This window comes from Stegodyphus dumicola, chromosome 2, assembly GCF_044657685.1.
Source record: "Stegodyphus dumicola isolate Sdum_Otavi_A_Nest chromosome 2, ASM4465768v1".
Lineage (NCBI taxonomy): Eukaryota > Metazoa > Arthropoda > Arachnida > Araneae > Eresidae > Stegodyphus > Stegodyphus dumicola.
In genome coordinates this window covers 214,683,982-214,707,246 of record NC_140769.1, presented here as the reverse complement: position 1 = coordinate 214,707,246, position 23,265 = coordinate 214,683,982, and the positions used below count along the sequence as shown (strand labels likewise).

The following is a 23,265-nucleotide window of genomic DNA, read 5'->3' as shown; positions in this document are numbered from 1 at the left end:
GATAAACAGATTTCGGATTTCAAAACATACTTTCGCTTTGTAGATACAAATTACATATTAGTAAATATATATCGGAAATTCTATTTGACATAATCGAAAGTTCAAGCTTACTTTCATGAAATTGCTCTAACAGTCTGCAAAAAATAATAAGCCGGATCCAATTCGAAGATTAAGGAACAACGCAATCTGCTACATTAACTGAATTTTTAGCTTAGCTTATCTTGTCCGTCACACATTAAACGCGCATGCGCACAAACATATTCGCAGACGTAAAGGTCTTACGCGCACTATTAAACGCCTGTGCGCATGCGTAAACGCGACGCATGCGCAGAAAGTTTGTAGCTTTGAGGTCCGGATTATAGATCATTCCGGATTATGGGTGTCCAAATTAACGACTTTTGACTGTATTACTCATCCCCGCCCCAACTCATATATGTATACATCTCCACATATGCAAAAGAACGATTCCCAATGAAAGAGGGACATACATCTCAAAATTCATTAAAGTTTTTGTTTTGATATTAGTATAAAATAAAAATTAAATTTATTAATTCTTAAATACACAAGATCATTAAAAATGCATTAAGAATTTAAATCATAATCGTTTGAAAATAATTTCTCTATTTAATAAATTTTCTGCCTTTCCACGTTCTGAACATGGCAAGTATATCACTTCAAGCAAATCAATATAAAGAAAAAAAAAAATATTATTCTGTGAAAAATATAATGAAGTAGAAATTTTTTCAAAAACAGCGATACTTCTGTCATTGTAGTCTCCTACTTCACAACGCTGGCCAGTTATTGTATAGAAAACACAACTTTATTTATGATTAAAAATTGTCAAATATTTAGTTGCTATAAATGTTTCCAATCATTAAAATAATATTCACTTGTTTAGTTCTTGATCAAAATATAACTTCAGAAAAATGTGAAAGGTACATATGTAAACATATTTAGTCGTACAGGAATTAAACGCTGATTTAGACATCGCACAGTATCTCAATAGCCCTGTTGTTATAACAATTTTCATCGTTATTTCTTTCAAAAATGTGAAGAAAAAGTCATCAGACACATCCACAGACAAACTTTCATTTATTAAACATGAAAGAGGACTTTCACATGAATGACACACAATTATTCATAAAAAAAGTAATTGATATTTCTATATTACAATATTTTGCAACACTAGTTTAATAAATAAATGCTTATTTACAACATTTAAACACTTACAAAATGTAATAACTTATGTTAAAAACTCTTCAAGATAATAGCCTTATTTCAAATTATTATGCATTCCTTGATACTTGAAAAATCTGTAACAACAATATATAATACTATACAATAGTTGTTAGATTTTATTCCTACAGACTGAATAAATAAGATTATTAGACATTTTACAAGACTGCAATTGCCTTTACATATTCAGTCTGCAAAAGTTACATTTTACTGCATTGACAATGTAAGTTGTAATATTTCCAGAAGTTTATTATGCATCTCTGCATAGTAAACTAACTATATATATGCGCAAAATATTTGTATTCTTTTGGAAATTTTCAAGCATAATGGATGCTTATATTTACTTGAAATTTGAATCAATAAGTATGTGTAATTTAATCTAATAACAGCTTTTGAAACTTTTCTTAATCAAAAAGTAAATAAATTTTCATAGAGTTTTCTTCAAACTGATTTATTATTTTATATTGGCAAGTATTAAAAAAACTGAAAATTATTTTTTAAAAGCTGAAGAAATAATATTGTTCATATTTACAAAGAAATTAAATGGGAAGGAAGCTCTCCAAACATATTATAAGCTCTAAAATGTAAATGCTTTTGTTGTTGGTAATAAAAAATGAAAAAACAATTTCCTTTTGAATTGTAAAATATGAATTACAATAAGAATTACTTTCAAGCTAGGAATGTAACTTGAAGTCAAACATTTTATGATATTTACTGCATTTAAATTATTAATGATGTTTACAAATTTCTAAAATTAGGTAATACATAGAAAATATTCATCTGCAAAATTATCAGAAAGAATATTTTTTATATTATATTTTGTTAAGTGAACAAGTTAATGAGCAATTCACAGAAAAAAAATTGATAGAAGAATCGTACATTATCATCAACTTAATTTTTTATACAGTTTGCCAATTCCATTATCTAGCAATGTGATTACTGGGAACATAATCTAACAATGCAACTTTGCTGCAAATGTTCATGGGTACAGTTTGAAAAAAGGATAATGAAATATTCAACTTAAAATTAAATGTTAATTTTTTTTAATGTTGTAAGCTCGTTTGGAATTTGATGTTACATGTCATATCACACAAAGTATCTTACAAAAAATTGTTACATAAAAATTAAATTCATATTTTACTTCTGACAGATGAACAAAAAAATGTGAAATGACCAAAACACAAAAACATATAAAAGATAAGCATTTGTGATCACACAAAAATATCACTGTTTATTCCATAAGGCACGTTATGCATGGAAAATTAATTTCAGAATGACATATTTACATTTAATTAAACTAATTTTTTTCTTCTTTTTTTTAGCAATACTTTTTGTAAGAATAAATTCATTTTAAAATTAAACAAGATTTGAAATTACACAGATTATTAAGAAATATACCATAAAAATGCTAGACAAATTTTCAGACACTCAAAAAACTTCTTATATGCTTGCAATATAAAAATTGCAACAATTTAAAAACTACAGGTATAGATTCAATACAAAAGCTATAAATACAAGAAAAACACAAAATTACAGTTAAATCAGAAGGAAGAATGTATGCTACAAAAATATGCACAATAAAAATTAGATAGAGTTAAAACAAAAAAGACAGCAGCTGTATACTATGAGAAGAATTTGAGGATAAACATAATGTTTCTGTGGAATGCTTTTAACTGGAAACACACTTGGAATGAACTGTACAAAATGTTCATTTCACACTCTCTGAAAATAATACTTTAACTACAGATTCAATACTATATTGTATAATTAAACAGTACCATTCCAATATATGAAGAACTTCTTAAACCTGATGTTTTGAATTTACTTCCTCTTCTCACATCTCCATACTAGGATGGTAAGGATATTACATCACACATGAATGAGCGAGGAACTACATAATCTAACCAAGAATCCTAGTACGGAAACAAGCATATTTATAAAAAATTCCATAATAAATATTATGTATATAAATTATAAAAACAAAACTAAGACATTTTAGCATCGATTTTTACAGCAAAGCTCTTAACTGAAGAAATATTAAAACATTTAAATATGCATTAACTTTTTTATTGGTTTTATATTCAGGGAAAATATGCAAAAGCTCATCAATTTTATTAATTATTAATTTTTAAATAAGTTTGATTCAACAAAAGTCAACAAAAAATAAAAGTGGGGGGAAAAAAATCTGAAAGGTTTCCGATTTTAAATTATGCCCAAAGGGGCTTTTTTTAACATTTTGTGCGTTACCTTTATTTAATAAATATCATGTTCTTTGCACTTAAACTACAAACAGTTCAACAGCAATGTCACAAAATAATTTTTAAATGAGCATATCTTTAGAATTTCCAATACACAGTTCCGCACGCTGGAGATAAAATGGTTGCCCCCCATAGAGTGTTGCCATTACTTGCTTTTGAATCATTCAGTTTCTTAATCAAAAATACATTAAATTTTTACAAAATATGAAATCGATAATACAACAAATTCCAAATTTCAAATTTGGGCTTTCAGATGCCCATATTCGCAGTAAGATTATGTCATTCAAAACTGGATGGCTCTAGTTACTGTTGTTTTATCACAATGTGAGAAACATACATACATTTATGCAGATTCTTCATTATTTCATTTCTTCAAATATAACACAAGGCAATAGTATTTGGTGGCAATGATTTGAAAAGTGATACAGCCTTTTAAAGTTTTCAATGCAAAAGAAAAAATAGTACAAGTTATAAATTAGTCATGCTATAAATGAGCAAAGAACATTGATCTCTTCACTTTCAGCATATCATCTTCAATTTCCCTCTGTACACCCATCATACCATATGCAACATGGGAGCAAAGAGACCTGTACTTTGCTATTTTTATGATACTTTAAACAGAGAAACAGAACATTTTATTTGAAATTTTAAAAGTGAATAAATGGTATGTATTAGAATGCTACGAAATTGAATTAAATCTTAGTGTGGTAACTACATTGCTAGGAATATTATTTATCATTTTACTTGCATAAAACATGTGATGCTGAGCAATATATTTTTTGGGTCTACAAATGATTCACACCGTGAAAGCACTTCTAATTTTTATATACAAGTGTGACAGTGGCATATAAAACATACTGACTTTTTGAATTAAGTTTCCTGCTTCATAAATGAATAGAAATAATTTTAATTCATAGATATAACTATTAGTAATTTCGCAATTTGTCTTATATTTAATTTTTATTCCTTTTTATATACAGGGTGCCTAGAACTAAGAACTATATTTCAAGCTGCCTCGAAGAGAAATCAATCAGAAAACTGAAAATTTTTAGCAGGTTTAATGCAGGGATGGAAATGTCTTAATGTCTTTCCATGTGCAGGGGCATAGTTAGAGAGGGCAAGGGGGCATCTGCCCCCGGGCGCAGAATCCAACGGACGCCAAACTGATATTACGACATTTTAGAATTAAATGTTTTCCATCCTTGGCAAGCAGTAGGGGATGCGAAATATTCAGTTGTCCCTGGGCGCTGAAAACCCTAGCTACGACTCTGTCCGTGTGGGGGGTGCAGTTACAAATATCACACCTGAGGGCATTGTATTAATAAATTTAGCTACACATTTACAATTTCACAAATTTTATTACAACAAAACATGTTCATGTTCCATATGATGGCCATCATTTTTAGCTACCATCTGAAATTGCAAGTGTTATGTTCCACAGTTAACTGTGGTGTGTGCTGGGAAATGTTGAACACGTGGTGAGAAAGACTGGCTTTAAGATCAGGTAAAGTCCTTGAATTGTCTTGAATTACCAGATGTTTCAAATGCCTCCAAAGCTACAAATTGCATAGATTGAGGTCTGAAGATCAAGGAGGCTATACATTACAAAAGTGATGGCTGATGACACATTCCGTAAAATGACATTTAAGAATATTCATAACACACCATACAATGAGTGGAAGAGTTCCATCTTGCAGAAAGATTGTGCATGCAAGGCAATGATGTGCTTGCTTGCAGAGCTGGAACAATTTCAATCTCTAACAGCATATCGCTGCCTGGTGATCAAGCATCCCAATAGACCTATAGAGCTTAACTTCATCAGAGAAGTACAGGTTGAGAATAAATGATACAGAAAATCCAAACCATGCTGTCATTTTTGGAACCTTTAAAACAGGGCATGGATTTTCTGGCTATCAAACTTGGCAGTTGTGAGTATTCACTGCACCATCCAAATGAATATACATTTTTTCTGTCCAAAGGGTATTCCAAGGCTATTCTGAATTGGCCTTAAAACAAACAAGAAAATGAGGTGAGAAGAGTTGAGTATCAAAACTATGGAAGAAACAGCTGCACCAGTGAAAGTTTGTGAGGATAACATTAAAGGATATTCTGCAATATCTTATGCACAGTTGAATGCAGCTAGGGCCATTCCTAGCAGGGGGGTGGAGCACATAAAAGTACACAAAGGGGAAAAATCAGGGTCAACTGGACTCTCGCAACAAAATGCTTAAATATTTTAAATTAATTATAAGCACTTGTCATATGAAAATACTTTTTATAAAATTTCTTATATGCAAGTACTTAGTGAGTATAAAATAAAATGTTTATTAATCATTAAGCCTTTTTTTTTTAAATTTAGGGGTGGCAATCTTAGGAAAGTACTCAGGCAGCCAATGGCCTAGGAATGGCCCTGAACGTAGTGCATCCAATGGCTGTACTACACACTAGACACTGGTGCTATTCTAAAAGTTTGAAACTGCATTCTATACCACCTGAAGTGTAACCTCCTGTACTGCTTCTACTGAAACTGGTTTTCTTCCTCTTTCGGGAAGAACAGAAAGTGATCCTGTTCTTAACATTCATTGGATCTCTCAGAATCGCCCTTCAAACTCCAATATTTCCATAAAGCAGGAATTAATGCTTTGGTAAAATAATTTTACTAGCAAAGCATGATCTCGCAAACTTATCATTATTGAAAGCAGCAAGCACATTGAAAGCAAAATCTCCATGAACGTTTCTAGGTTTTACAACAGCTGCTACATGATGTTGACAAAGATTTACATTTTTACTACAGGTTTCCAAAGTAAAATGCTGTCTGGTAATGTTATTTGCAATTTTTTTTTTTTTTTTGAAGACATTTCTTCATTAAGTCTGCAAAAAAAAATTTAAAAATTTTCTAACAACTGGTTTTGCCTGTAGGTAGTTTTGAAATAGGGTTCTTCAGTTCTGAACACCCTATATGTATGTGTGTGTGTGTGCGTGTGTATATACATGTATACAGGATAATGTAACTTAGTGTAATTAAGTAACATATGCAATAATAAAAATATTTTAATAAAAGGCCGGATTTTACAGAAATTTTTTTACATGTTAGGCTTATGCATAAAATGCACACCAGCACACACTAGTATTCAACACTCCCAATTTATGGGCTCATGGTGAAGCTTCATTTTTCACCATTTCATTTCATTCATTGGGTGCGAAAAAAAAAGGTTAAACGAGTATTTAAACTAGTATTTCAATTTCCTAAATTTAAATGCAAAAATTAAGTATCCATGAGTTACATGCTTCCTTTCTATCAATAATCACACATTTATTCCTAGAACGTTGCTTAACTTATCCTGCTTCTAAAAGTCTTCTTTGTGTTAATCTTATGGAATTTTCTCTTGCTGAATATTTCAAAAAAACATTTAATAAAAATTAAGGCTATTTGGAAGTGAATGAATAATATTTTGATTCAAAAGAATGAATATTATAATTTAGAGACTAATAATTTAAAATTGATGGAATAAAAATAAGTGTGTATTAATCTATTAATTTTCTTAATGAAATATCTTTAAAATATCAGCTCAAGATTAAAAAAAAAATCAGTTAAAAATAACCACAAATGCAGCAAAATACTTACTAAAGTCCTGGGGCAGTTAATTCTGGCATACCATTCTAGGCTGTAGAAAACAGTCAAAATTCCCCAGCCTTGGAACATAGAAATCCACAAGAAAACATTCCAAAAACTAGATGTTCTTCTTCTTGTTATAAACACTAATATAACTGAAAGTATATGTTAAAAATATCTGAATTAGTTAATGGAACTATATTATGAAAGCTTATCACACAATTCTCAAGTAGTTATTGTAATTAGTTCAAGGGTTATTTTTATTAGTTAAGAAATTTCTTGTGTTACTGTGATATACAGCATAAATTTCTTCAAAATAGTACAGTAAAAATGATATTAATCATAAATATAATTGGCAATGTATGTTATATGGAGCACAGATGAATAAGCTGATGGTTAATTTTTTACTGTGCTTTCTGCTCATCCACAACCTTCAAAAGAATTAAGCAATTCACTGTCACCAAAATAAGCAACCCATAACATCAGCAAAATATATTTATGGGGCAAGGTATGATATGCACATGGCAGACCAGCAGACTTTTCAAACTTTAAATTCAACAGCCATTACTGCTTTTGTTGCAGTGAGTGCATTTTCCTTTTTAAAAGGAATCATAATGGGACTGTGGAGTTTGCTAGCTGATAAAAAAGAATGCATTCCATTTCTTCAGAAATATGGCATTTTGTCCAACAGTTAGAGAATGCTGCAAGAATTCACAATCTATGAAGTTGTAATTCATTTTTGATCCATAACTGTACAATTCTTTGATTTTTTTTTTTTTTTTAAATAAAGCAGATCGCTGTGTATATGGAAAGAACAAAAGCATTCACTATGACAAATTTATTAAATTCTCAGATTTTTTTTTTTTTTCTTTTAAAGGTGCAAACAGTTTACTATGTTCAAGGGGAGAACTATAGTATGCGCAATGCCAAGTATCTGTAATTCTCTAATGTTTCTTTAAGCTAAAACAGATTGCTATGTACACAGGAATAACAGTGGGGAAAAAAGGTTAAGTATTCTAATATGGATGTTTCTTGCCTTTCTGATTTTCTTAACTGCTGTTTTATGTAACTCATACTGCTATTTTTTTAAATAGCTGCTGTCTTTTGTGACTTACTAGTTACTAATTGGTGAAAAAATATTTACTAATGGTTAGAGCTCTTTTCAAAGTTGGGCGGATAATACAAAAATACCTTTTATTAAGAAATTATTTATAGAGGAATGCCAACAGTGATTAATATACAAAATGCAAAAAATGCACAAAATTAAATCATACAACTTTGATTAAAATTTATATATTCAACTTTTTATATCTCTTTTTGGAGACAAGTAAGTTAAAATTATTTTTTTATTCTGACATATTTTAGGTTGCTTTTCAAATTTGTAAAATTCACATTTTTCAAATTTATCATTCCTTCAAATGTAAAATTCATATCTTTAATGACAGCCATTAGTTTTAAAATAAATTTTGACAATTTTTAATGATATAAAATGTAAAAGAAATAAAAACTCGAATAAAGTAATAGAATTTAGTGTTCAAAAGTTAATCTTCATTTGAAAATTTAATTATAAGTTCTAAATTTAGTAAAAAAATAACAGAGGAATGCCAACAGTGGCTAATTAAAAATTACAATATAAATATAAGAAATAAACAAATTTATTTCTAATATTTATATTGCAGTTTTGATAGAAAATTTTAAATATTTTATTTCTCAAAGAAAAAAAAAAAAAACTTATAACAATACAAAGTTAGAACATGCTATTCATTTTCATAGTATGAAGGTGAGAAATAAATTGTTTTTTCACAAAAACTATAATAAAAGTGTTTATTAATTTTAATGTAAGTATTGCAAGCATGAAATGAATTAGTAAGTGTAGATATACTGAAAATATAATTAGTATCCTTATCTATTTCTATATTTGCTATTTCTATTTATAGTACTAGCATGAAACTTTGGCTTCAGTTTTAAATGAAAAAAATGTTTTTACACAAAATATTTTTCGTCAACTTCCACAGCTAATTTTAACTATTAGAGTAACTTGTATGTTACACATTAGCTTGGTGAAACAAGCTTGCAAACACTGAAAAAATTTACAAAAATTTATTAATATTACAACAGCATTGTGATTTTTTTAGCTTTCACAATTTATTTTCAGTTATCTAAAAACAGGAATTTAAGATAATACAGAAATTCATTAACTTTTATGCTATGTGTAAAAGTAAGTAACTTTTATAATGTATTTTACCCACTGCATTAATTTCCTTAAGTATTCCATGTGAATTAACATCTTTTTTTGAACTACTAGCAAAATGTATACAGTAAATATCTACTTTAAATACTTCAACTCAACTCAAAACAGAATATACAGTTAAAAAATGTGCAGTGAATGCACTTCATATTAGACATACAATGTTTATAAATTAAAAGGAAAAAGATTTTCTACACTTGAAAAAAAGTAGAAAGACCAAGTTATGAGGTCTCTAGAAATTATTTTCTTTAATTATTTAACTTATATTAAAACGAACAAGTTTATGAATGTTTTCATATCTCACAAAATGTAGGATTCCTCAAAAGTCCTCTTTTAATTTCATTATAACTAGGTAACAAACTGAGATATTTTAGTGAAATAAAATTTGCACTGTGCAGTTGTCTTTAAAAAGTTATCTTATTATAGCAATATTGCATGCTGAAATGATAACATGACCAAGTAGCATGTTGCTGAACTTTGAACCTATAGTATCAGTACTCACTGCTTCATCTCCTAAATTGAAACTTGAATTACTCATTCCATGAACGGCTCAAAATGCAATGTTGCAGATTAAAATCTCAAAGACTGAGTTCAGATTTTATTTCAATGAAATATCTCTGTTCATTACAAAGTTATACTGAATTTATATGAGGGAAGGACTTCTGAAAAAACATATTAAAAATTTCAGCATAATTTGACATTAGGTACCCGCTGTGGTGTTGTAAATTAAGCATTTTGGAAATTATCCTTTGTAACTCTTTTCTAGTAACTCTAGCAATGCCAAGTCATGACCCAACCACGGCCAAAAACAATATCCTACAATGTATTTTTCTAATTATTACTCTCTCTTGTGTGCTTGTATATATCTTTGATGCATCCATCTCTTCTTATCACTTGAGTCAAAACTGAATATGATGTGTAAAAGTACACATTCCTATTATTAATAAATACAGAATGAAACACCCCTCAATATAAGATTTTATTTCAGAGATTTAACCTGTGCTGCCAGACCCGTGAACAAAGGGTAAGCAAAATTTGCTATTTTTATCATTACTGATTATAAGACTCATTGACCGAGTTATACCTTCATTGACTAGTGATTCAAGTCCTAAAATCCCGGAATTAAAATTAAAAACTGTGCATATAATTTATAAACTTTCAGAAACTGCTAAAACAAGACTTCATAACAGAATTAATAGGTCTTAAAGATCCAATGCAAATAACAATACTGAATACTGAGCATTATGCTACTTGAAAATTCAAGATTCAAATGCTTGTAATGTCTGACAGATTGAATATCTTCTTTCTTATTCCCTACTTAATAAACTTGATGATGAATTTCTAAAAGGGGATAAACAAGCACAAGCTATAATAAATCTTTGCATTGATGACTCTCAGACTATCCATGTTAAAGATAAAATAAGTAACTTCAATGAAAGTCAGTTCATGAGTGCTCCAATTTGAGCAGCAAACCATATCTTCCAAGAAAATTATACTCGATAAAAATACCTGAAGATGCTGATATGAACGTGCATATCATTCACATGATGGGTTAAGTCAAAAGACTGAAATCTATCAATGACAACATTCCAGATCAACATTTAGCAGCACTTTTATTAGTTTCAATTCCAAAATCATACAATGATCTCATAATTGACCTAGAAGCCAGAGAGGAAAATATTTTCGTAAAAACAAAACTCTCTCATGAATGTAAGAGAAGACTAAAGCAACAGGTAGATTAAATTTCTAATTCTTCAATGGCATTTAAATCTGCAATAAATGGAAAAAATTCTAATAATAATATGTCATGGAAATTCTATACCCCCTTTTTTTTTAACCCTTTGACAGCACGGTCGTCGTGCCTTGAAACCACCAATTTTCGAATTTTTTTCTCCTCTTTCTTCCAAAATTTTTGAGTGAAAATCAATTGATTACTGATTGTTTACCTCTAAATAACGCAAAATGACTACAGAATCATACATGTTTTAGGTCTTAGTACTTCAAATCGGATGCCTTTTAAAATTCTGTTTTCAATGAGACAAAATAACTTCCTTTTATTAATATAAACAACTTTAAATTTCAAAAGTTAGTCATCGCACATCATGATTTCTATCATAAACAATAAAAATAGAAATAATTAAACTGCATTTATAAAAAAAAAAAAAAAAAAAAAAAAAAAAAAAACCCTCTATATGTATGGCATTTGCTTTGCGGTTTCAGGGTGTGACCACTGCGCCACTAGAGCATTGTGTACACAATGCACTAGAGGCTCGGTGGTCGCACATTGAAATCACTGCTCTTCACAATGGTGTTTGCTTACTTCTCAAATAGGAATGTTTATTTTTACCCAGATATAGGTAAGGGGTTTTAAAGCCACACAGTTATTTTATTACTAAAACAATACATGCACCTGCCCAGTAAAAAGGTCTTTCTTTTCCGGAGACTTTTTTCTGACCTCAACACACTTGCTCCCCAAGCTAGTATTGTGATTTTTTTCCTGTGGTTTAAATTTAATGTAAATATACTTTGCTGTAATTAAAAATAGAAATCATGTAAAGTTTAACATAACATAAAAAGAAACAAATTTCATATGCCAGATGAAAAGAAATTAAATAACACTGGACATATACCAGTGAAATTTAGATCCAATCGGTGTACATTTTGTAGCACAAGGAAGAAACATCATAGAAGAAGATATGTGTACAAAACGTGCAATGTGGGTCTATGCATGTACCAAAAAGGCAACACATGCTTTGAACAGTGTCACAAAAAATATTTGTTCTTTGAAATAAAAAAAAAAAAAAAAAAAAAAAAAAAAGTTTTTTTTTATCCTTATTTTACTGAGTTTTTTTAATCCATGTAGCCAAATGTCCTTATTATGTAGGTACTTATACTTTCACTGCTATAGAAAAATTACATAAATGTTTATTTTTTAATTTTTTCTGCCGATTTAGTTTGTAAAATAATGTAAAAAATATATATATTATGCAATTCTTACATGCATTTTTTTAATTTGTAAATTTCTTAATTTATTGGAAATGCGCACGGAGAAAGGTAAGTTTTTTTTCCTACTACCTAGGTAAGTTTCAAAGTCTTAGACGAGCGGTGGTTTCACAGTGTGACCACCACCCACAAAACAATGGGCAAGTGTAGATTTTTTTAAATTCATATATTATTTATCTCTAGAATCATAATACTCGATTTCTAGAGTTTTTAGTTAAAAAAATTATAAAAATAATATTGTGCACATCAAAGGGTTAAATGCAGTAGTCATACTCATGAGCATTGTTTCAAATTAAAAAACTAAAATAATAATTCTTGTCCTGATAACTCAAATCAGAAACTAGAGTGACCAAACATGTCGAAACATTGCATGAGCACTGAGATTTCTAATGAGCGAAGCTGTGAATCAAGTGACAGGTCTTAACTGGCACCAGTTGAAAGTATTATCTATCAAAAGGGTTAAATAATTACTCCAGGGTACTGCTCAGAACAAAATATAAATACAAAAAAAAAAAAAAATTGTACATTGATTCTGGGGTGAGTATGAGCTAATAGGAGATAAAAGTTTATTTAAAGAGCTGATATACTATGTTGATTTGCAAGCAAGAATCATTTTAGGAGATAGAAAAATTTTATATCCACAGAGCAGAAACCTTGATTGAGAGGATGATTGCAGGTTGCAGAAAATTAGATTGACTAACATTTATTACTTTTCCGATTTAAAAAACAATTTAATTTCCATTAAGCAAATTGCTAGTAAGGGATATTCTGTTACTTTCAAAAAAAGAAAATTGTTTTGTCAAAAAGGATAGCTAAATAATTATGCACACATATTCCAATGATAATAGTTTATATAAAACTGTGAAACAAAAATCCAGAAAATTCTAATATTGTTATAGAATGCAAGTATAAAAAATGTATACAAATGTGACATTCAAGGTTAGGCCATTGAAGTTATGATGCACTCAGACAATTAGTAAGAGAAAATCTTGCCAAAGGAATAAAATAGATAATTCCACTCATAATGATAGCTGTTCAGAATGTATAAAGAATAAAATGCTGCAAATTCCTTATTTGAAAGCTGCTAGTGTTAACACAAATAAACCAGTTGAAATTATAACATAATGTTATTTATGGACCTATGCCCCCTCCACGTATTGGAGGAAAACTTTATTTCATAACTTTTATTGACAGCTTTACAAGATACACCATAATCTGTTTGGTTGCTGAAAAGAATGAAATTCTTAGTAAATTTGCCAGTATAACAAACAAATTTGGAAGAACCATACAGACCTTCTAAACTGATAATAGTGGAAAATATATTGGTAAAGAAATGGAGAAATTTCTATCAAGTAATGGCATTAAACATCAACTTACCACTTCTTTTTCCCGTCCTCAGAAGGCTGTGAATGAAAGAGAATATAGATGTGTTACTGAGATGACCAGGTGTTTACTGTCCAAGGCCAACTTTCAAACAAATTCTGGGGGGGGTAGCTCTTAATACAGCAAATTACACCCAGAACCAGCTTCCAACTAGAGCATGTGATACGAGTCCCTATGAATTATTGATCAAGAGAAAACCTAATCTAGCTCACATGAAACAACTTGGTTACACAGCATATGCATATGTGCATAAGGAAAACCAAAGGTTGGTTTGGTTTGGTTTATTAGATTAAGTCAAAGCACTTGACTATCTGTCTTAAGGGAGAGATGCCTTCATGGAGGACTTTTTAAGGGAAACTGGCTCGTATAGGATAACCAAAGGAAATGAGACCAGAAAGCAACTGAATGAACTTTTATTGGTTACAATCAACAATCAAAGACGTACAGAATCTACATACGCAAAATCTGTATAATTGTCAGTTAAAGCGTAAAACTTGTTGAAGAATCATCAGTGACTAAAAATATTGAAATATCCCTCCATCCAAAGGCTGAAGACTACAGAAACAATGAAAAAAAACTGAGAGAAAAAAAACCTACAATTATATCCAAAGAGTGAAGATGATAGCAAAGGAAAAGCATAAACCACCAGAATGCCTAAGATTCTTAACAAATACAACAAGACACATACCTGAGACTTTTAAACTCTTGGATAAGTTGAATTCCAAAAAAAATGTAAAACGGTTACTCACAACTGATGAAAAATCAATTTATTATCCCAAAATAAAACTTGAGAACTGGTTGAACTTCCTATGGGAAAGACACCTATTGGATGTCAATGGATTTTCAATGGATTTTCAAGCTGAAAGAAAATGAAGACAGAACAATCATTCATTACAACCATGACTAGTTGGAAAAGGTTATAGCAAAAAGTTTGAAAATGACTACGACTATACCTTTGCACCAGTAGTTCAATGTACAACCATCAAAGCCTTTCCTGCTGTCGCAGCATATGGTAAAATATACATGAGGAATCTAGACATGACTAAAGCATTCCTACATGGAAATTTAGAACAGGAAATATACATGCAACAGCCAGAAGGCCCAATTCAATCAGGAGAAGAAAAGATTTACAAATTGAAATAAATTCTTTATGGTTTCAAGTAGGTTGCTACAGCATGGAATAAAAAAGTCAAAGAAATTTTAAAAAAAAAAAAATTCTCAGAGTACCATAGGCCTATGCTTATTTTTAAAGAATGATGGGAATGACACGATAATGATTACTGTGTTGTGGCTCATAAAACTTAAAAAATGAATACCGTAAACTTATGCTAAGAAAGAAAAATGTTAAGAAAAACAAATGTTAAGTTACAGTTAAGAAAAATTTGGTATTAATTATTCCAGATAAAGCTATGAACTGCTGTATTATCATACAAAAAGAATATTTTGCCAAAATAAGACAGATAAAAATACTTTTTTCAATATTCTTCAGGCAAATATTAAATATTACTTACTTCCAAAACTTGAAAACAAGAAGAACAACAAAGGAAACACAAATTTAAAGCACATGGCTAAAATATATTCGTGAATTATCGCAGATATCATAAAAACCACTAACATGGCACCAACTCTACTCTGGCCTAGTAGCTGAAAATAAAAACCAAAATTAATCTATTTGTGAATGTTTACCAATTGATAAATTAATTTGCATCCTATAAAACACTAAAAGGAGAACTGCAGGAAAAAATAAATAAATAAAATAACATTATTATTGGCAACAAAATATCAAATCCTTTAAAAATATGATAAAATCTAACAATTTTCTTTGAAAATGAACATCGTGCATTAGCTTTCTACCTGATATCCTATATATGTTTTTGCTATCTTTTTATAAATCCTAGAAAATAAGTGAATGACTCAAGTTCAAACTGCATGTATGCATGCAAAATATTCAAGTATATTAACATCATTACTTCTAATAAATACTAGGGCATTCAAATATACCCTTAATTGCACAATTTTTCACACAGCAGTACACTAATACTACTAGATACTTTTCTGCGATAAATTAAGTTACTTTAAATATTCATTCTATTCATGCAGTGGGAGCTTGATCTCATCAACCATATGTGATAACTGTAAGAGCATGAGTAAGCAGGAAGCATCTCAATCCATGGAATAAAGGATTATTTTTTAATCCCCCCCTGGATGGGAGGAGAACCTCAAGCTCCTTGATTTTTACAAGCTTCACAGACAATATGAAGAACAAACTATCATATTTAAGCAGGTGAAACATGCAGACATATATTAATTATACTCCAAATTTATCCCATAGTATTTCCCAGGGTCATTACAGTAATTTAAGTATAAATACACACCCAACCAAACACCTCCTTTGAAGAGGAGATAACACAGAGATGACAATATTGGTAAAGATCCATTAAATGCAGAGAATTTTTTCCAAATAATGATATCCTTTCCAAGTACATAACCATTCTACTTTCACAATCAACCTATTATATTTTGATTTTGAACTGTTAAATAATGTTTATTAGATATTTAATAGATATTATTATCACCTTTCTTTTTTAAATAAAACATTCTCACCAAGTGCAGACCAACCCCTTCCTGGTCTGTTTTGTTGAAGTAAATCCACTAAGCATCACAGGCGATAAGCCAGTACAGAATTTTCTCCTTGTGTTGATGTTTGAGCAGATTAGTTGCAGGCCCGATTATGTCCGTCATCTGAGTAGTCAGCTCATGCAGCACCCAGTTACTGAAATTGTACATCAAGTTTATGCAGTGCCTAGCACGACTAATGGACATGGCACTAACATCTAACTCCTTAGCAAGCTCTCGCATGGTTGCATACTGATCTTCTTCCACAAGTTCTCATAAGCTCATCAACATCAGTAATCCAGCCAGTGCACTCAGCTTCTTAAATGTCATAGTCCTTGTTTTTGAATTTTTGGTACCAAACCTTCACAGTGTCATATGATACAGAATTATTACCTAAAGCTGTACACATGATTTTGTGACATTCTGTAACTGACTTTTTGCAACAGAACTGGAAGTAAATGATGGTTCTAATCTGGTAACATGATACAGTCAAAAGTCTTTAATCCGGACTCGTCGGGACTTCGGCGATTCTGGATTATAGATCATCAGTTTAAATCTGGTAAGATGGCATGCAGAAATTATAAAATTAAAAATATGAAACCATAATTTATAAAATAATGAGCAATTATGATCTAAAGGGTATCAAAATTTACAAAAACAGAAGCTTAATATTTATTTGTTTACTTTATTAAACATTTCTTTCAACGCGCGCATGCATAAAGCATACCTTACACATAGCCGAAATTAGAAAATTGCAACCAGAAAACTATTTTATTTGTATTCGTGATATTTATAATGACGAGGAATTTGATTTAAATCATATCAAGAGATTAAATACTAAATTTAGTAAGGAATTATAAGCCGAATAAAATAAAAACATCTGCCCTGAAGATAATGATAGTGCTGACAGATCAACTTCCAATTCTTTGCGCGCCACGAGGCACCACCCCTTCCCCGCGCAGAGCAGCACGAAATTGATAAACAGATTTCGAAACAGTTAGATAAACAAAGGATATACCTTTATCCATTTTTTGTAGCAATTCGTTTTTTGTTTGATGGACATCGAAACATACTTTCATTTTGTAGATCCTTTGGGAGCTCCAGCATCGGAAATTCTATTTGACATAATCAAAAGTTCAAGCTTACTGTTATAAAATTGCTCTTACAGTCTGCAAAAAATAATAAGCCGGATCCAATTCGAAGATTAAGGAACAACACAATCATCAACATTAACTGAAATAGATAATTAGATAATTTTAGCTTATACCATCCGTTATACATTAAACGCGCACGCAAAAACGTATTCTGCGCTTGCTCAGACGCATATGCGCAGTTGTAAATGTCTTGCGCGCACGCGTAAAACGCCTATGAGCATGCGTCAATGCGGCGCATGCGCAGAAAGATTTCAGCTTTGAGGTCCGGATTATGGGTGTCCGAATTAATGACTTTTGACTGTAGTTCCATTTCATACACCTTGTGCTTAATGATAACGATATTTTTTTACAAATTTCACAGCACAGTGCTTTAAAGCAAGTCTCTTTCTTTCAAATGCCAAAAATCGTTCGACAAAATATGATTAAATACACAAACACAAACTGCTTGTGCAGATGATATTTGTAATGGCAGGAAACTTTCATTAAAACCCGATACATAACTTAATTTTGTAAATGTTTAGAATAAAAATCTAGTTATAAAATATGCACATACATAAAGAGTTTATCACAGAAGAATTTATATGCATATTCATTAATGTGCTATAATGAAACCATGTTGTCAGGCCAAAGGGTGTCCAAAATTTTTTTAAAGAGATAATTTAATTCATAAAACAATATTTGACTTTTAGCCTCATTTTATTTGTATGCACCTCCTGTTTTCCTCCGTTAAAAACCATAAATAGTCTTTAGATGCTTACTTATTATTTATTTTACTTTTCCTTCTTAGTCTAACTTTAATGAATTTTATTTTACTACCTGAAATTTTCAGAACTCTAAAATCTGCACTACCTCTAATGCGAAAATGTGAATATTTCTGGTCTTCCACTATATTAGGAAATAACTAATTATTATTTTTTTATTTAAAAAAAAATAATGCAGATTTCATCTCTAAATAAAAGAATCTGAAGACATAAAATAAAATAAATAATGTGATAGCTAACATAACATATTTATACATATTTTACAAAATTAAGGATAAAATATTACTCACGGTATACATGTCTCGGTAAATGTAAGAATATAGCCAGTCATAAACCACCATGTTCCAGGAACGATAATATTTGGCAAAAGATGTGCAATTCCACCAATCCTGTTCAAAATAAATTAAACTAAAGCCTATGTAACCTAGATAGAACGTAATATTTCACACAAAATTTAATTTATGAACATTATTTAACAATTTAACAACTTTATTTTCAAAAAGGACAAAAAACAACTTATTATATATATGAGAACTTCTTATTATATATATGATATTAAATTTCCTGCAACCATATGCTCATACTGTCTTTGTGATGCAATTCACATACAGGAATTTTGAGGACAATGCAAAATAACATAAATGTATAATAATAGATTGAGAAAAAATTAAGTATAAAAATTTAAATCTTACATCATAAAACATTCGATCTCCAAATCTCAGCATTTCAGCAAAAGCATTTAACCAGCAATGAAACATTCCATAGAATACTAGGAACATAAGTATACCACCAGCAAAAATGGAAGTTGCCAATATGCCCATGAAATTCACTAATGGTATAGGTTCAATACCTGTCTTATCGAACATGTCTACAATAAAATATGTACAAGGTATATAAGCACCTATTATGCAGCCCAATACTTGTAAGAAATTCCATGTTACGTATCTCCATCGAACAATGGGAGTTCTGGGGAAAAAAAAGAGCCAGTATTAAAAATTTACCTAATTATTTTTTGATTATCAGATGAAAAATCAAATTATGTTACTAAATTATAGAATGCAAGAAAAAGGAAAAACACCTGAAGGGAAAACATACCTTCAGAATATTTAAAAATCAGATATAGATAATTCTAAACTAACTAATTATTTAAAATATAGTCATGTAAACTTTTTTTTTTATTTAAAAATAAAAAAATTTCAAAAGCAAAAATATATCACAATTCTTTATGCAGCAACAAAATACCATAATTTTGGATAGATAAGCCACCCTGGAAAATGTGATGTGAGTAAAAAGTGATTCATTAAATTATATATCACAAAACTGGAAACATAAATATCTAGTCAGAAACAAAATTATAATGTACTATCTTAAATATACACTTAAATATAATTTTTTTTAGTTGCTTTTGTAAATGAAAGCTTATTTAAATTTGGAAAAATATAAGATTGGAAACAATGAAACCAAATAAATGTTAAATGTGTACTTTGAGCCAAATGAGTGATAGAATTTGAACATGGCTAACATATACCTCAACACTGGAGATTTCCTTAATATATTATACAGCAGACACCCATAACATTCTCTACTGATGCCAGATACATAAGCTCCATCTTTTACAATTAAGAAAAACATTAATGTCGCTAAATATTAAGACTTAAAAAGTTAAAAAAAAGTTACATTTTTATAAACAAATATTATCAGATGTGCAAATACAAAAAAATAAAAAATAAAAAAAAAAAAAAAAAGCTATCTTTGTTTTCCTCCTGATGGATAATTTATTTCATTTCATGAAACACTGGGTAGGTTATCAAAATTTTTAATACTTGTTTCTGCAATTACTTTTGCTTGAGGGCAAATTCTAGCTATTGACACTGATACTTCCTTCTCTCTCCCCTATTGTCTATTTCTAATGGTCTTCTGAAACAGACCAGGCTATGATGCCAGTTCAACAAGTTCTTTTATTCTTAGGCATTTTCTCTAATTCTTCTTGTTCAGACTTTCTTCACCGAGTACTTCTTTCGAACTTGAAATTCTCTAGCTACAGCCCGATTTCCAATTACTATTACAGTCAAAAGTCTTTAATCCAGACTCGTCGGGACTTTGGCGATTACGGATTATCGGTTTTTCTGGATTATAGATCATCAGTTTAAATCTGGTAGGATGGCATGCAGAAATTATAAAATTAAAAATATGAAACCGTAATTTATGAAATAAAGAGCAATTATGATCTAAAGGGTATCAAAATTTACACAAAAAAAAAAAAAAAAAAAAAAAAAGCTTAATTTTTATTTGTTTACAACATTTCTTTCAACGCGCGCATGCATAAAGCATACATTATGCATAGTCGAAATTAGAAAATTGCAACCAGAAAACTATTTGATGTGTATTCATGATATTTATAATGAGGAGGAATTTGATTGAAATCATATCAAAGACGGAGTACATCCAGATGAAGTACTACATTTAGTAAAGAATTATAAGCCGAATAAAAAAAAATCTGCCCTTAAGATAAGGATAGTGCTGAGATCAACTTCCAGTTCATTGCATGCCGCGACTCCCCCTCCCCCCGCAGAGAAGCATGAAATTGATAAACAGATTTCCGAATGGTTAGAGAAACAAAGGATTTGCCTTTATCCAATTTTTTGCAGCAATTTCACTTTTTGTTTGATGGACATCGAAACATGCTTTCACTTTGTAGATCCTTTGGCAGCTCCAGTATCGGAAATTCTTTTTGACATAATCGAAAGTTCAAGCTTAGTTTTATAAAATTGCTCTAACAGTCTGCAAAAAATAATAAGACAGATCCAATTAGAAGATTAAGGAACAATGCAATCTGCAACATTAACTGAAATAGATAATTAGATAATTTTAGCTTAGCTTATACCGTCTGTTATACATTAAACGTGCATACATAAATGTATATGCGCATGCGTTTACGCATGCTCCGAAAGTTTGTAGCTTTGAGGTTCGGATTATGGATTATTCTGGATTATGGACGTCCAGATTAAAGACTTTTGACTGTGCTTTCTTCATTGCCCAAAAGCTTAAAAGCAGCTGCATAACTTTTTCTTCAAACAATAATCATGATTTTAAAAATTCTACAAGTACGAACGATAAAGTAAACACTGTAACAAGAAAGTAATAACCAAGCCATAAAGCAGTGATACACATATAAGAATGAACACAGAACTTGGTAATTCCTAAGGTCATTGAGACGAAAATGGTCTTCAGAAAACACAAACAAAGTGATGAAATTGAGCAGAAAGTACATGTATTATGGTGTCTTTAGACCAAACCCAGGTGAGTTTCATGCAAATTTGAACATGTTGCACTGCTTTAGCACAACCCGAGCACTCGTATCTGGCTAAAATGTTGTAATGAATTTTACATTAACTGTTTAGCTTGTGCATAACTTAACGATCGAAATCAGTGATACTCTAAAGACAGAAGAAAAACAAAATTCCTTCAGATATGCTGCAGACTTTCATTTTCAACTTTTAAATACACATAAAGCCATGACTTGTCCAACCAAAATTATAATATTTAAACAATACATACCGTGGATAATGATCCCGATACACTAAAGTTGGGGCAAATAAGAAATATATTAATTTTTGTACTTCTGGACAAGGTTTGGAAATTTCTTCATCTTTATCACCATCTGAAATTAAATACAAGATATTTTTTTTTTTACAAATTTTATACTAATTTCAACAAAAATCACAGATAATTCCTATTATAATGAGTACAATTTTTAATTTCTAAATGGCACTATTCAAATTAATGCATAAATAAAATTACATTTTTAGTCAAATATTAGAATATTTGAAATCAATTAAACATCATGTCAAAATTCAAAATATGAATTAGGAATTTAACTACAGTAAAATATTTGATTACAGTAGTTAGTTTTGAGCAGAGAATGGTATGTTATTTACTCTTTCTTTCACTTCAAAATGTTGAGAAAACTGATTCCTGAAACAGGTCATTCATTAGCTGTAACTGAATTTTCCATGCATTATCAAAGTAAATTACTATTGTCAAAACCAGTGGTGTAGCTAGGGTGGGGCAAGGGGGTACATCTGTCCCCGGGCGCAGCATCCAAGGGGCGCCAAACTGATGCTACAAAATTTTTTAATGGAATGTTTTCCATTCTTGGCACACAGAAAGGGGTGCAAATTCTTCAGTTGTCCCCCAGGCGCTGGAAACTCTAGCTACGCCCCTGGTCAAAACAACAGTAAAATAATTTATGCTATATTAATATTGAATTCTAGTTAAAGTTCATTAACTTTATCATCTCTAAAATCAACAGTTATTCTCAAAACAAACATTTTCTCTTTATGTGTTATAAAAAATTAAAGTTATGTTATGAAAACTAAATTTTTAAATTTTTGTAACAGATTAGAAGTTAGCTATATGAAGACTATTAACTAAAATATTTATACTAAGAGAAGTAAAATATTTTATACTTGAAGAACCTAGATACCTATAAGAATACCCAAAGAATTAAAAGTATTTTCATAAATTCACTGTGATATTTTATGAAACTTTATCTAAGAAGGTCATGTATAAAAACAATGCTTGAAATATAAATATTGCTATAAAGCCTGAAATCTAATAAAAATATTCATTACTGTAAACTGTAAAACAATATGATTGCAAAAAACTGAAATCAAACCTTGATGAGGCTTGTATCTCAATGCACGGGAAGCATTTTCTCTAACAAATGCATGTGTTTTCATCATCAGCCTAGCCTAAATAAATAGTTAAAATGATAAAATATTATTTCTAGAAAAATACACTAGCTTATGAATACATGAGATGTAATAAGATAAAATTTAGTATAAAATGGAAGTGAAACCTGAAAATATGTTTTTATCTAATTTTATGTTTCAAAGTGTCATGCAATACCAATCCTTCTCAAAAGCACTAGTAAAATCTTTTTAGATTATATACATAAATATTTTTAAAAATTTCAAAAGAAAATTGGACA

General features: G+C 30.0%; 1 protein-coding gene across 6 annotated transcripts in view; it reads right to left on the bottom strand.

The window, feature by feature from the left end:
• Positions 1-1,075: 1,075 nt before the first annotated feature.
• LOC118197968 (sterol O-acyltransferase 1-like) overlaps positions 1,076-23,265 on the bottom strand; it is a 156,245-nt gene continuing 134,055 nt past the window's right edge. For all 6 annotated transcript variants that reach the window (XM_085811734.1, XM_085811735.1, XM_085811736.1 and 3 more), the window contains 7 exons: positions 22,951-23,026; positions 21,831-21,933; positions 18,965-19,238; positions 18,563-18,661; positions 15,253-15,385; positions 7,120-7,262; positions 1,076-3,149 (listed from right to left, as the gene is read on the bottom strand). In XM_085811734.1, the coding sequence (XP_085667860.1) occupies positions 3,084-3,149; positions 7,120-7,262; positions 15,253-15,385; positions 18,563-18,661; positions 18,965-19,238; positions 21,831-21,933; positions 22,951-23,026 (894 nt within the window). In that variant the 3' untranslated portion in view covers positions 1,076-3,083. The remainder of the gene's footprint in view (positions 3,150-7,119; positions 7,263-15,252; positions 15,386-18,562; positions 18,662-18,964; positions 19,239-21,830; positions 21,934-22,950; positions 23,027-23,265) is intronic.